The sequence below is a fragment of the Syngnathus scovelli genome, chromosome 10 (assembly GCF_024217435.2).
Source record: "Syngnathus scovelli strain Florida chromosome 10, RoL_Ssco_1.2, whole genome shotgun sequence".
NCBI classification, from domain to species: domain Eukaryota; kingdom Metazoa; phylum Chordata; class Actinopteri; order Syngnathiformes; family Syngnathidae; genus Syngnathus; species Syngnathus scovelli.
In genome coordinates this window covers 6,304,108-6,316,672 of record NC_090856.1, presented here as the reverse complement: position 1 = coordinate 6,316,672, position 12,565 = coordinate 6,304,108, and the positions used below count along the sequence as shown (strand labels likewise).

The 12,565-nt window shown below is 40.2% G+C and overlaps 2 protein-coding genes across 4 annotated transcripts; both read left to right on the top strand.

Moving 5' to 3' along the window:
* The first annotated feature begins 748 nt into the window (after positions 1-748).
* LOC125976087 (fizzy-related protein homolog) lies at positions 749-7,131 on the top strand. Of its 3 annotated transcripts, none has more exons than XM_049731946.2 (14): positions 749-898; positions 3,640-3,724; positions 3,805-3,906; positions 4,053-4,116; positions 4,388-4,518; positions 4,618-4,700; positions 4,788-4,971; positions 5,084-5,149; positions 5,228-5,330; positions 5,512-5,696; positions 5,873-6,106; positions 6,317-6,421; positions 6,521-6,613; positions 6,690-7,131. In XM_049731946.2, the coding sequence occupies exons 2-14, from the start codon at positions 3,659-3,661 to the stop codon at positions 6,729-6,731; spliced, it is 1,458 nt and encodes a 485-aa protein (XP_049587903.1). In that variant the 5' UTR covers positions 749-898; positions 3,640-3,658; the 3' UTR covers positions 6,732-7,131. The 3 variants fall into 3 exon arrangements, with proteins under 3 accessions (XP_049587903.1, XP_049587904.1, XP_049587902.1); XM_049731947.1 differs by lacking the exon at positions 749-898 and adding an exon at positions 3,228-3,364 and having other exon boundaries at positions 4,391-4,518; XM_049731945.1 differs by lacking the exon at positions 749-898 and adding an exon at positions 3,228-3,364.
* Positions 7,132-7,279: 148 nt separating this feature from the next.
* Positions 7,280-12,519, top strand: haus5 (HAUS augmin-like complex, subunit 5). Its single transcript, XM_049731938.1, has 19 exons — positions 7,280-7,926; positions 8,024-8,086; positions 8,288-8,320; positions 8,507-8,531; positions 8,622-8,754; positions 8,846-9,005; positions 9,075-9,171; positions 9,454-9,539; positions 9,634-9,688; positions 9,774-9,901; positions 9,971-10,052; positions 10,266-10,420; positions 10,505-10,667; positions 10,741-10,821; positions 10,909-11,054; positions 11,211-11,307; positions 11,576-11,714; positions 11,814-11,946; positions 12,268-12,519. Exons 1-19 carry the CDS (start codon positions 7,832-7,834, stop codon positions 12,365-12,367), a joined length of 1,971 nt encoding a protein of 656 aa, XP_049587895.1. The 5' UTR covers positions 7,280-7,831; the 3' UTR covers positions 12,368-12,519.
* The last annotated feature ends 46 nt before the right edge of the window (positions 12,520-12,565 follow it).

The following is a 12,565-nucleotide window of genomic DNA, read 5'->3' as shown; positions in this document are numbered from 1 at the left end:
TGTCACTGCTTTCTCACTTTCATGTTGACCCATGTGCCCATTCCCACCGTTTTTTTTTTCTTCTTCCCCCTTTCAGCCCAGTAAGTCTAAAGAGCAATCCAAGATTACAAGAGAATAATCGTTATCATCTGACATACATGCGCAGAGACGTTTTTCTTTCTTTTTCCTTGTGCTTGTCACTTGTGCTCCAACTCCCTCTGTGTGTCTCTCTTTTTTTTCTCCCCTCCACCCCTCCCAATCCTCCATAGATGGCAGAGTGCCAGCCCGTTAGGAAGATGAGACTCCAATCAATCAGGGCTTCCCAGGGGGGCCTCTGACCACAGGGCCCAGCTCCCTAATTGCCCCCAAGCAAGCCAGCGAACGGGCGAGCAGGCAAGGAGGACTGCAGGCTGAGCCGCTGCGACACATGTTGGCGTATGAGGTGCATCACTTTCTTGGACAGATGGACGGACATATGCACGTACGTAGGCGCGTGGATAAACAGGAAGAGGATAATGTTGACATGTTTCTGTTAACATCTCGCAGAAGTTACACAAGGGCTAGTTATTGCGTTGATTAGCTGTAAAGGCATTTTCCACAAGTGCTGCTTGTTTTGCTTAAAAGGGTAAAAGTTGTGTCGTTATAATTTGTTTAGCTGAGAGAGAGAGAGAGCGAGAGAGAGAGAGAGATATGTTGGGGGGGGGCTGCTCATCGGAATTAATGATGGAGAAAATCCCCCAATTAGAGCGTTTTCCTGTGTTGCAGGATGAGTTCAGCGCGGGGTCCTTTGACAGGCCCGGGGATTAGTACCCAGGCCGAACCGAGCCGGGCCAGGCCTGAACGGGCACCGACTAGCCGGACAACTTGGCACTGCTCAGTTGGGGCCCGCTCGGGGCCGTGGTCCCAGCCAGGGGCTGAGGTAGGCATGCGTTGAGCCGCAGTTAGTAGCACAAAGGAAAGCATGGGAAAAGAGCAACAACACTAAAAAGGAATTACATCCGATTTAACCCTTACATATAATGCTGTTCGGGTCAAATCGGACCTGATTTGACAGCAAGGAAAAAAAAAACATGAGTGTGGTTCTGACCCTAAAATACACAAAAAGGCAATTATTTAAAACAACATTGTTTTACATATGCGACTTTAAAGTTTGTGCAGCGCTGAAGAAGGTGCTGAGTTCTGAGAACTGTCTGTGTTTCCACCACAGTTGCACAAGTATGCAACTGTTGCTCTGTTGACCTCTCCAAAAGAGGTCACAGGGTGCATTAACATAGACACAAGTACTAGTAGCGTCTGAGACCTTATTTGAGGATGATCAAATGTCAGCCAGGCTATTAATATATTTTAAAAAAAGATTTGTCGTTCATAATTTGATGTAGGCAGTTATGATCATATTCTTGGTCAAAACATTGTATAGAATATAAAAAAACAGTAGCTATGTAAGGGTTAAAAAAAAAGTTTTTTTTCTTGCTTCCATTGCATTCATTATTAGCTGTTGCATCAATCACAGGCATCTTGCTCCTTCCTCCAAAACAATAACTAATCCGATCTGCACAATGGCGCTGATGAGAGAATCAATTTATTGGCTTCTTGAGTCTTCCCATGCGCAAACTGACTTTGACTGGCCATTAGCGAATGACTTTTTCAACACAAAGTAGCTTTTGCAGGGTTACACAATGACACAGATGATGTATCCGGCCTTCTGTCACAACAACTAAGGCTCTGGTGAGGAGATTTCTTTTGACCTTGACGATGCACGTGCGAGGAACAACATAAGGCCTGCAAGGTTACATCGGCCACCATATGGCACATAGGCATACACTAGCTGGTCACTACATTAGGTACAATAATGTCAACATTAAAAATAATGTTGAACTTACCTCTAAAATCTCAAAAAGTTTGAATTATGTTGTATTGTTTTTACTGTAAACACAAAGCATTAGCCGTTGCGACTTATTGCCAGTTTATTATAATAATTCAATTTTCACACTTTCCAGTCTAAATGTGAAGTTGATGGCAATTAGAGTTAAATCTTGTTGACTAAAATGTAAATAGGACAGCCACAAACTAATCCCCACAATGCACAACAGTCCTTGTGTCCATCAAGAACAACAGTCGCTAATTACTAATTGATTAATTGTGCAATCCATTATTTCACTCCGCTGCCCGAGCAGATCTGAAAAGGCCGCGGCTGGAGTTAACAGTCTTATTGGGAAGACGTGTTCCTCGCTGAGGATAATAAGGGAAAATAGCGGAATTAATTGGGTTTGATTAAGAGAGCTTTTCAATGGGACAGCTTTTTCGCATGACATAATTATAGGTCACTGGGGGGAGTTGAAGGTGTTGGGAGGGGGGTATTTGCTGGTTGGCGCCAGTGTTGCCTGGGTGTGTCTATGAGTGAGTGGGACAGACAGAGAGGAGGAGGTGCATCATTCACACTTGTGGATCTGTGTGCATTTTCTATAGGCGCACTCACCATAAAACATATAGTGAAGTTCATTGGGTCAATTTGGGGGGGTCGTTGTGCAATTATTATCAGTGCCACCACTCAAGGTGCAGTCATATGTGTATGTATCAGAGTTGAGTATAGTAACATATTGCATTTATTCTGCCGAGTGACTTTTTGTGATAATTTAGTAGTTGGCTGAGTAATTTTAATGGAACATACTTTTCATTCCATTATACCTTTATTTTCATTTTACTGGCTGATGTAACTCAAGTTATAATAGCATTGGGATTGTTTTATTCATTTTCACTTGATACAAAATAGAATTAACATTATACAGAGGCATCTTTTTATCATGAAACATCAACCAGACGCTCCTCTAATAACTATAATAGGATGTGGATCTTGAGAACTAATCACTCTTGTGGAAACCACATAATGGAGACAGTTAGGTTAGCACGCCACCTATGTGTAGATAAGAGAAACGACATGCTCACCTTTGAAAGAAAACACTCATGAGAAATTACTGGGAGAAAATGCGCATAAATGCATGTAATCTGATTACAGAACACTAAACGGAAAATATTTGCAAGAGTAAATTTTAAATGCAATGGTAGTGTTAATGGTATGAAACACACACAGCTTTTACCTTCATACAAAGTTTTGTATTATTACGCAACAGTGGCCAGTGCTGTGACAGGAAACTGTGACTAACATACACAGACAACATATTATGCTTTATAAGCGACAGAGTTGAAAAACAAATTCGATAGTTTATGGAAAATAACTTTATGGAACGTACATGGATGTTCCCGGAAGTAACACACTTCCGTGTTTACGTCACGTGGGTAATATCCCATAATGCAACTGCGCGTATCTCGCCGCACTTGTTGACATACAGTTCTGTACTGTATATCTTCCGCATTTGGATTTTCCGAGGTAATATTTGTCTTTTGGTTGGTAGTATCGAAGTGTAACTAGGTCTAGAATGGTTAAATGGTTAGCTAATTGCTGTATTTAAGCTAAGGTCAGCATGAATATTTTTGCTATTGTTACACTTGCCTCTACCATAACGATCTATTGTAGTGTATGTCTAAACATGGGCGTTTCTCACGTTAAGATAAAGACATGTTTTCACCGCGCGTCACGTGACCCGATTTAGTGATCGGCAAACAAATACATGTATAACACTGATGCGATCTAACAATTCCTAGGTTTTTCTTGAACTTCAAAATGGATCCACAATATGAATTCCGTCTACTGCGCCAAATCAACCATCAAAATGACAAGAGTCCTGCTGTGAGTTTCCTTGCATTTATTCCACTTGATTGAGTGACAATTACTGCACTTTTCACACATCCCTTATATACTGTTTACAGAAACCTGCTGCTTCTCCAATATTGTCACCCAGTAAGCTCGGAGACAGGTTCATTCCCACTCGAGCAGGAGCCAACTGGGACATCAACTTCCACAGGCTCGGTGTATGTACATACTCTGCTACAAAACTACAAATCAGAATCATGAGAGTGTAGCAGCATGTTTCGTTTATAGGGTATTGGTTGGTTTTTATTAAAAAAGCAAATTCATAAGTTGTAATCAATGATGAGTGTCTTTGGTTTTCAAATAGGAAAATGAAAAGTCAGCAAATCAAAACAAGAAAGCCAAGGAACCATCTTCCGATATTGTTAAAGGTGAATATGATTTTCTCTTTTCTATATGCTATAGCAAACAATTCCAAACCTCAATTTTCCTTAGATTACATTGAATATTAAATATTGAAATAGCAAGATATCTGACCTTCTAATTTGTTTCCACTTGCAGTTAATTTTCCCATAAGAAATATTAGACATAGAAATACATTGTACTAGGTACTTATTGTGTTTTTACAATGTGTTTAGCATAAATACAGTTGATGGCTGTCGATTTCTGTTTGTATCAAATTCTAATTGTGTGTGCTTTTAGCAGATGGTTTGACGTACACTACTCTGCTGAAAAATGAGCTCCTGGGAGCAGGAATCGAAAAGATCCAGGACCCTCAGACGGAAGACAGTCATTTGCAATTATTGACACCTGAAAAACAAAGACTCTTCACTGTATGATTATTTTAAATTAATTAAAAAAAAAGAAAGGAAATATGAACACTTGTCATACACTAAAGAGAAACCTTCCTCCTATGTTTTTTTTTTTTGCAGTACACACTTGAGCTCAAAAGAGGATCACCAGCCAGTGAAACTAACATCTCTCCATACTCATTGTCACCCGTCAGTAACAAAAGGTAAATGTCTTTATTTTGTTTCAAATGTAACATTTTAAGTTGTAGCTTCCCTGGAGGCTTCAACATTTCCGACTTTCCTTCTTGCAGTCAGAAACTGCTGCGATCGCCTAGAAAGCCAACCAGAAAAATTCCTAAAATCCCTTTCAAAGTTTTGGATGCACCGGAGCTCCAGGATGACTTTTACCTTAATTTGGTGGACTGGTCGTCTCTTAATGTGCTCAGCGTTGGCTTGGGAACGTGCGTCTACTTGTGGAGTGCCTGTACCAGCCAGGTATACCTGCCATTCAATTATCGCTATCACCATAATGTGTAACTTTTGTTGTGGTTCTCTTCGTGACGTTATCAATGTATTCATTATTTTTTGCATTGTTTTTTTTCCTTAGGTAACAAGGCTGTGTGATCTATCCGTGGAGGGGGACTCGGTCACATCAGTCGGATGGTCTGAAAGGGTAAGTGCTTACTTGGGTGGGTGGAGAAGAGTGGATGAGTTGGGAATGTTTTGCTAAAAGGATTCTTCGTATGCTAAGGGCAACCTGGTAGCGGTGGGGACTCAGAAGGGCTACGTTCAGATTTGGGATGCTGGCGGCGGGAAGAAACTCTCCACCCTGGAAGGACACTCAGCCAGAGTCGGTTAGAATGTTTGCAGTAAAATGAAATGATAAGGGGTGTACGAAGGCTGGACAATAACACTTTTGATTTAAATGAGGGTAACCTTTACTTTATTCAACTGGCCACTGTCGGGAATTATTTTAATAACGGGTATACATTGAGTCAATGGAGTAGTTGTCACTGACTTGGTGTCTGTGCTCAGGAGCGCTAGCATGGAATGCCGACCAACTTTCCTCGGGCAGCCGCGATCGCATGATTCTTCAGAGGGACATTCGAACTCCTCCACTTCAGTCAGAGAGACGGCTGCAGGGACACAGGCAGGAAGTGTGCGGCTTGAAGTGGAGCACCGACCATCAGCTGCTCGCTTCGGGCGGCAACGACAACAAGGTCTTTGTTTACTACGTCACTTTTGACAAATGCTGGTTTATTTATATCATCTATTTTATATATACAGAATATCATTTTAATATACTGTAATTATCGAGAGTGAGAAGTCCATTCTGTATCTCTGCCACATATTATCGCTCAGCCTGAGCATTCGCTCACTCAATGCTTCATTTCAGTTGCTGGTTTGGAATCACTCCTCACTGAGCCCAGCACAAGCTTACACAAATCATCTGGCTGCAGTGAAGGCCATCGCCTGGTCACCGCACCAGCATGGCCTACTGGCCTCTGGGGGCGGCACGGCTGACCGTTGTATTCGTTTCTGGAATACGCTGACATCGCAGCCGCTGCAGTGTGTGGACACGGGCTCACAGGTCTGCAACCTGGCGTGGTCCAAGCATACAAATGAGCTGGTAAGTGACTCCGGATATTAGGTTTTTTTTTGTTTGTTTGAAATTAGTTGAAGTTAAGGAATTATATTATCAATTTCAAACAAATAATTGTTATCTAGCATGCTTTATTCATTTTCGAGTAACTGTCCAACGTGAATTGTCAGGTCAGTCAAAAAGTACATTTATAATTAATTAATTATAATAGGAATTCAAATTATTTTCTTCTCCTAGGTAAGCACTCATGGCTACTCTCAAAACCAGATCTTGGTGTGGAAATATCCAGCGCTCACTCAAGTAGCCAAACTCACTGGGCACACCTACAGAGTTCTCTACCTCGTTAGTTCTTTTTATTCTGTTCTTAATATGACTTTTGATGTATATCATTTATGTCATTTTATCAAAGTTTATTAATGTTTTTTTCTTGTGAAATGTCAGGCGATGTCCCCGGACGGTGAAGCGATTGTTACGGGAGCTGGAGATGAAACGTTACGCTTTTGGAACGTGTTCAGTAAAACAAGATCCACAAAGGTTGGTGAAGCTTGTGGAACAGATTATCTTCCTATCCGACAGATTATTCACTTATTCATTGTTCATTTTCTTTCAGGAATCTGTGTCGGTACTTAATCTGTTTACCAGGATTCGGTGACATTGAACAACGAAGCGTGATTATCATTGCTACGTTTCTGCAACTTAATTATTATTATTCAGGCAAGCTAGGTTTTGTAGATGTAGTTCAAGAAAAGACCATGTATCATAATGAAAGGCTTTATATTTTATTTTCTAAGTGTATATTGTTGGTATTGAGTTGTTTTCACAATTGTGAATCAAAGAGGGAACTTTTTGATTTTGTAAACACTAGTCTACTTTATTTAACGCACTTGAAATATGACATTGCTTGACGTTAACACTTATCATGGTTTCTGCAGTTTGAGCGTTAATGTTCCCAAGTTGCTGGTCTGAGTTCAGTTTGTCTAATGCTGTGCATTTAAATCATTACCACATAGTTGACTCTATGTAGTAAATTAATAAAATATATATGATTCACAGTATCTAGTGGGGCCTTTTCAAGCTGCAATTTAATGAAATGCAATGAAAATTTTAATTGCATAAGAATTATTTCAAAAATGCTACATTGCCAGCTTAGTGTGTTTGAAGCAAAATGGTATATGGTGGCCTAATCTCTTATTTTTTTAAATTTTGTTATTCATTTATACAAATGAAACTGATAATATACTATGTAGACACAGTACTTACATACAATATTTTAGGTACATTAGGTAAATTATTAAATATTAAATTAAGTAAATAAAAACCAATAAACGAATTTAAAAAAAGCTAAATTAAAGCAACAAATATGACATTATGAATATTACACGGTTGCCGTATGTGGCCCAAGGAAAGAGAGTGTTTTATTATTTTTAACACTATTGCTAAAATTATTAATAAAAGTGAAATAAACTAATCGATTCATAGGTTGTAAACTAAAATGCTCTTCAATAAAGTTGTTAATAAAAGTGAGGATAGGCGGGGCATTCTAGTCACGTGACCACAACGTTTCCCCGTCTGTTGACGGGCGGGAAATTAGAAGTCCAGGGAGTGTTTTGTATATTGTCTACGAACGTTCTAACGCCACAGTCAACCAGTTTAGTACAACAAGTAACTACGAATAACTAGTCGATAGTTAGTTTATGTATCCAGCTAGCTAGTTAGCTAGCTAGCGAGAATTCCATTTCGACGTCAAGCAGGATGGCGGCCAAACAGCTTGTGCGGGATTTGAAACTTTGGACGACAGAGTTCAATCTTTCCCCGGAGAGTCTGCCGCCTGACAACTATCTTAAAACGTCAGTGTCATTATTGTGTTATTATTGCTTATTGTCACAGGCTAACGGATGTAAACACAACACCGCTTAACCATTATGCTAATTGTTTCCCCTCCAGGCTGTGTGTTGGGAGAAGAGCTTCCATTTGGAAGTATATCATCAACCACGTTTTCCAACAAAGGTTTGTCTTAAACATTTAAAGTGGTCACCGATGTTGCTGTTATATGCAGGGTAGACCTAAAATATGTGTAAACGTTTTTTCAATTTCATTTATTACAATTATACATAGGTATACACTAGGTAATGAACTTTTTCTTTTTTGTATGACAGCAATGCACTTTCATAGTTTACAACTGAACTCTAACGTTTTTGTCCTTTCTAGAACTGTGAAGCTCAGGCGAGGCAATCTTCAGTGGTATCCTTTTGTTTCTGAATAACTTCTTGACTGTGTCACTATATTGACCACTAGATGTTATTTGTGTTATATTTTTAACGTAATCTACTTATGAGAATGACTTTTTGTCAGCAACAGGACTGAAACCCTAAATCTCCTATAGCATATTTGTTGTTTGGATATTTTTTCTTTGACAATATCAACAAGGTACAAAGTTCTTCAAGATAAAGAGGTACTAGGTTACAATATATTTAAAAACTCCATTTGTTGTTATTGCCGAAAGACCAATTCAAAAGTTCATTTCCATGTTTTGCATGCTCAGGCAAAGCAGCGCGAGTGTCTGAGCGTGGCCACTCAAAAGAGCGAGCTTCAGAAGAAGATTGAGCAGCTCAAAAGTGACATTGGTCATCTGGACTCTGACATCAGAGCAACTGAGGAACAACTAGCCACACAAGGTCAGTACATTACAACAACACCAAAGTGTATCTCGGTGTGAAGAACTTAAGTTTGTCATTCTTGCTTTTTTTCTTACCCCTTCTTTCACAGAGCGGGCCAGCAGTTCCATCAAGGCTCAGGTGGAGGACTGTCAACAAAGGAATTTGCTTCTCCAGGCCTTCAAGCAGAAGTGCACGTCACATCGCAAGATGCTGTTAAGTGACATTCAAGAGATCAATGTCTACTGTCAGGCTCTGGACCAGATGGCCAAGTAAGGCAGAAACAGCCTTCAGAATCATGGCGTCTTTGAAAGATTAATTTTCATTACTCTACATTGCAGGAAAGCAGAAGTTGATGTGCTGTTTGAGGATCAGCTTTCCAGCTACTGTGATGTTGATGCGCTCCTCTTCAAAGCTCCAGTGGAGGCACAAGTCTTGGTAAGAACCGATGAACAAGTCATTATTTGTTCAAAATTGATTTAGGAATTTAAGATAAAAAAAAAATCTAAATAAGACGTTTCTGCTTGTTAATGAATAACATTTTCCTCTTATACTATTGCTGGTCCAATAAAGATTGACCCAAGTTTGGGAAAATCAGATTTACATAGAAACAACAACTAAAAGCAGTCTATTAATAGTTTCTGCTTATTGATGTTCTTTTTTAACTGTTTTTATATAGCCTGGCAACATATCAACTAATGGCATCATGTCTTTCACTAGAGTTACGTGAGAAAACTGCGTGACGACCGGGTCCATTTTTATCAGTCTTTACAAGAGAGTGAATTGAAAACGTCAGACTGTGGACGGTAGGAGCCTCACGTTTTATTGCTCATAAAAAATTCTGTATTTCCAACTGCTTTTTACGACTTGGTTAATTTTTTTTTTTTCTTCTCGTCCCAGTATGACTAGCGAGCAAAGGACGGCTGTGTTTCAGGACTGGTTAAGTGCTGTGGAGGTTGGTCTTTTAAAATGATGCAATACGTTATTATGTAAAAATGTTAACATTAAACCAAATAAGTTTCTGTTTATTTTATGTGTAGAACCTGGTGGATGTTTACCCCCCAAATCACATCCTCGCTTCATTGCAACATTTGGCCACCGAAAAGCAGAAGGCATTGGAGGCGAGCGTGTGCTCTCTGGATGTTACTCAGAACGCAAAAACTCTTGGGTAGGAAAAGCAAGAAGTTCATTTGAAAGTGTTTTCTGTTGTGGATTCATTGTTTTGTTTTTATTATAGGATGGATTATGAAAGGAATCAACTCCTGGACTTATTGGCAAAAGAGGATGACGACTTGCCGTCTGTTGAGGGACTCTTACAGGTTGTTCTTACAAACACATGATTAATCCAGTGTTTGTTTTTATTTTTTACATCTGCAACAAATTACATTACGAGCACTGTAGCTATTGTGGTAGCAAACTAAAACAAGCAGCAGGTTTGGCAGATCTTGAACAATTCTTCAAACAATACAAAAAGATCTACCTGGTGTGTTAACGTAGATATCTTCACGTATTGTCTATTTATATGATTGCAGGCTGCATGGCAAGAAGTAAAGGAGCGTTCTGATGAATTATCCCAGTGTCGCTCCAGAGTTACGCAACTTCAGAACCAGCTGGTGGCTTGTAGGAAGCAAGCTGAACAGAATTTGGCGTGCTTCGACGACGACCACCACAATGACCCATTGGCACTGTAAGTTCTGTATGCAGAATTCTTCTCAAACCACCACAGTGGCCAAGTTAAGTGAATGTTCATTTTTCTGGTTATTTTATATAGGTCAGTTTTAGATTTGGAGCTCGAGTGTGTGATGAAGGCTGCAGCCAGGGATCATATTAAAAAATGGTGGATCGAACTTGACCAGCATGCCCGAAGTCAGCAGGAGGCGCACAGCAATCTTTGCATTCAGTGGCAGAACATTGTGGACGTCAGCAAACTAGTGGTGAGCCTTGCTGGGCAACATTGTGTTTTGCCCTGTTGGATATCACTCAACTTGTGTTGCTGCATCTGCTCAGGTACTCAGACAGGAACAGATTAGAGGTCTGGTCAAGGAGATTTCATCAACTAAAACGGAATTGATCCAGATGCACAATGAGGTGTCTTCTCCATCTTTGATGCCTCGCTTTACATCATCCAAATTTTCAAAAATTCATCAGTGATCAATCTGACTGTCTTTGTTTCAGCTACAGGACTTTGTAAAGGGCAAGGTGGTGCCACAGTGCCATGATGTCGCCAGTGCTGCCGACAGTATGAGGAACTCCATCTCAAAGGAGGTTAAACAGATGGGCACTGTTTCGATTCAAGCTCTGGACCGGAGGACTGTTGATGGGTAAGAACATGTACATAACATGCATCGTTTGGAAATTTGTGAAGCGTCCACACAGAAAGGCCCTAGCGCAAAGATTCTGATTCCTCAGAATTGTGAGGCAAACGTGCTGAACACTAGACTGCTGCATTCAAATTCTCTGGATATTTCTCACTTCAGAATGCAGAGAATTCCGACATCATGGCTGTCCATCAATCGGTTGCAGTCGCCAACCTTCAGCAGCCTCTGTCAGAGCATGCCGTTCCCGCTCTACAGGGTGAGTGTATAAATCACTTTCAGCTGTTGTGACCAAAGTGCGGCCAACGTTTTGTTCTCAAGCAGCACAGCGTTTTGTCGTTTGGAGTCACAAGTCAGCAGTTAACAATATGACGGAAAAAGAAAAACTTGTGGTGTCGTGGCCCCGCCACTAGTTTGTCTCGAGTGCTGAATGTCGAATTCATTTGGCTGCACAGATGAACATACACAGACCCCCCCAAACCAGAAGACACTTTTTCTCTAATTCCATTTCATCATTTTTAATGAAGGCTCCTGAAGAGTTGTGCGCCCAGGTGTACCGCAACAAGCTCGAGTGGCGGTTTCTCTCTCTGTTACTACAACTTTACTCTACCACCCTGCGGAAATCCAAGGAGGAGGTGGCGCAGCTGCTTGTATCTGATCACAAAGGTAATCGAGCATTGATAGTTTTCTTGAGGCGTGTACAGTTCACGCGAAAATACTTCTTAACTGCATTCTAATGATTCTTTGCTGTCTTGTATTTTTAAGTCTTGCTGGCCAGAGTCAAAGAGGAAGATGAAAAACTGCTGGAGTCGTTGGTACCAAGGGCCAGGATTCTTGTGCAAAAATGCGCAAAAGGTTTTTCTAATGTAGAGAAAGTTCAAATGGCCATCAGTGACTGGTGAGACGCATTGCTAGACACTTACTGAATACTCCGGAAAAGAAACTTAGATTTGTTTTCTGCAATTATTTCACAGTTCAGTAAATGAATATAGACTGACAGAGAAACTGTTTAATGGGGAAACACGGTTAAAATCATTTAGAATGATTAACTGCTTTAGGCTGTAACTTGATTCATCGTGGAGTGAAGTGTTTGATTTAAAAATCAATGTATGAATCATAATAATATGCATTTCTTGGCATTGTATTTTGTCATTGCGTGTGTTTGCTGCATTTGATAGTTAACTTATTTGTTTGTCTTTGTGTGGGTTCACACCCGTAGGTGGGATCAGCCGGCTCAGCATGTCCTACCTGATGTCCGTAAAGGAGGATTGACTTTTCGGCAGTGGCTGGATAGGTGGAAACTAGCTGCCGAAGTCTAGATGAGACGAGTAAACCTGTACAAGTGGCAAAACTGGCTTTTGTTACATTCGATTTGTTTAATTGTTGAAAGTTCTGCTATGTGGTAAAAATAATAACACAATGATCGTTTTATCTTGTCTTTCTTGGAATGAATAAAGTGGACTTGCTGTTTTGTGGGCCATTTCAAACGTTTATTATTCAGGCATACGAAGTTTATT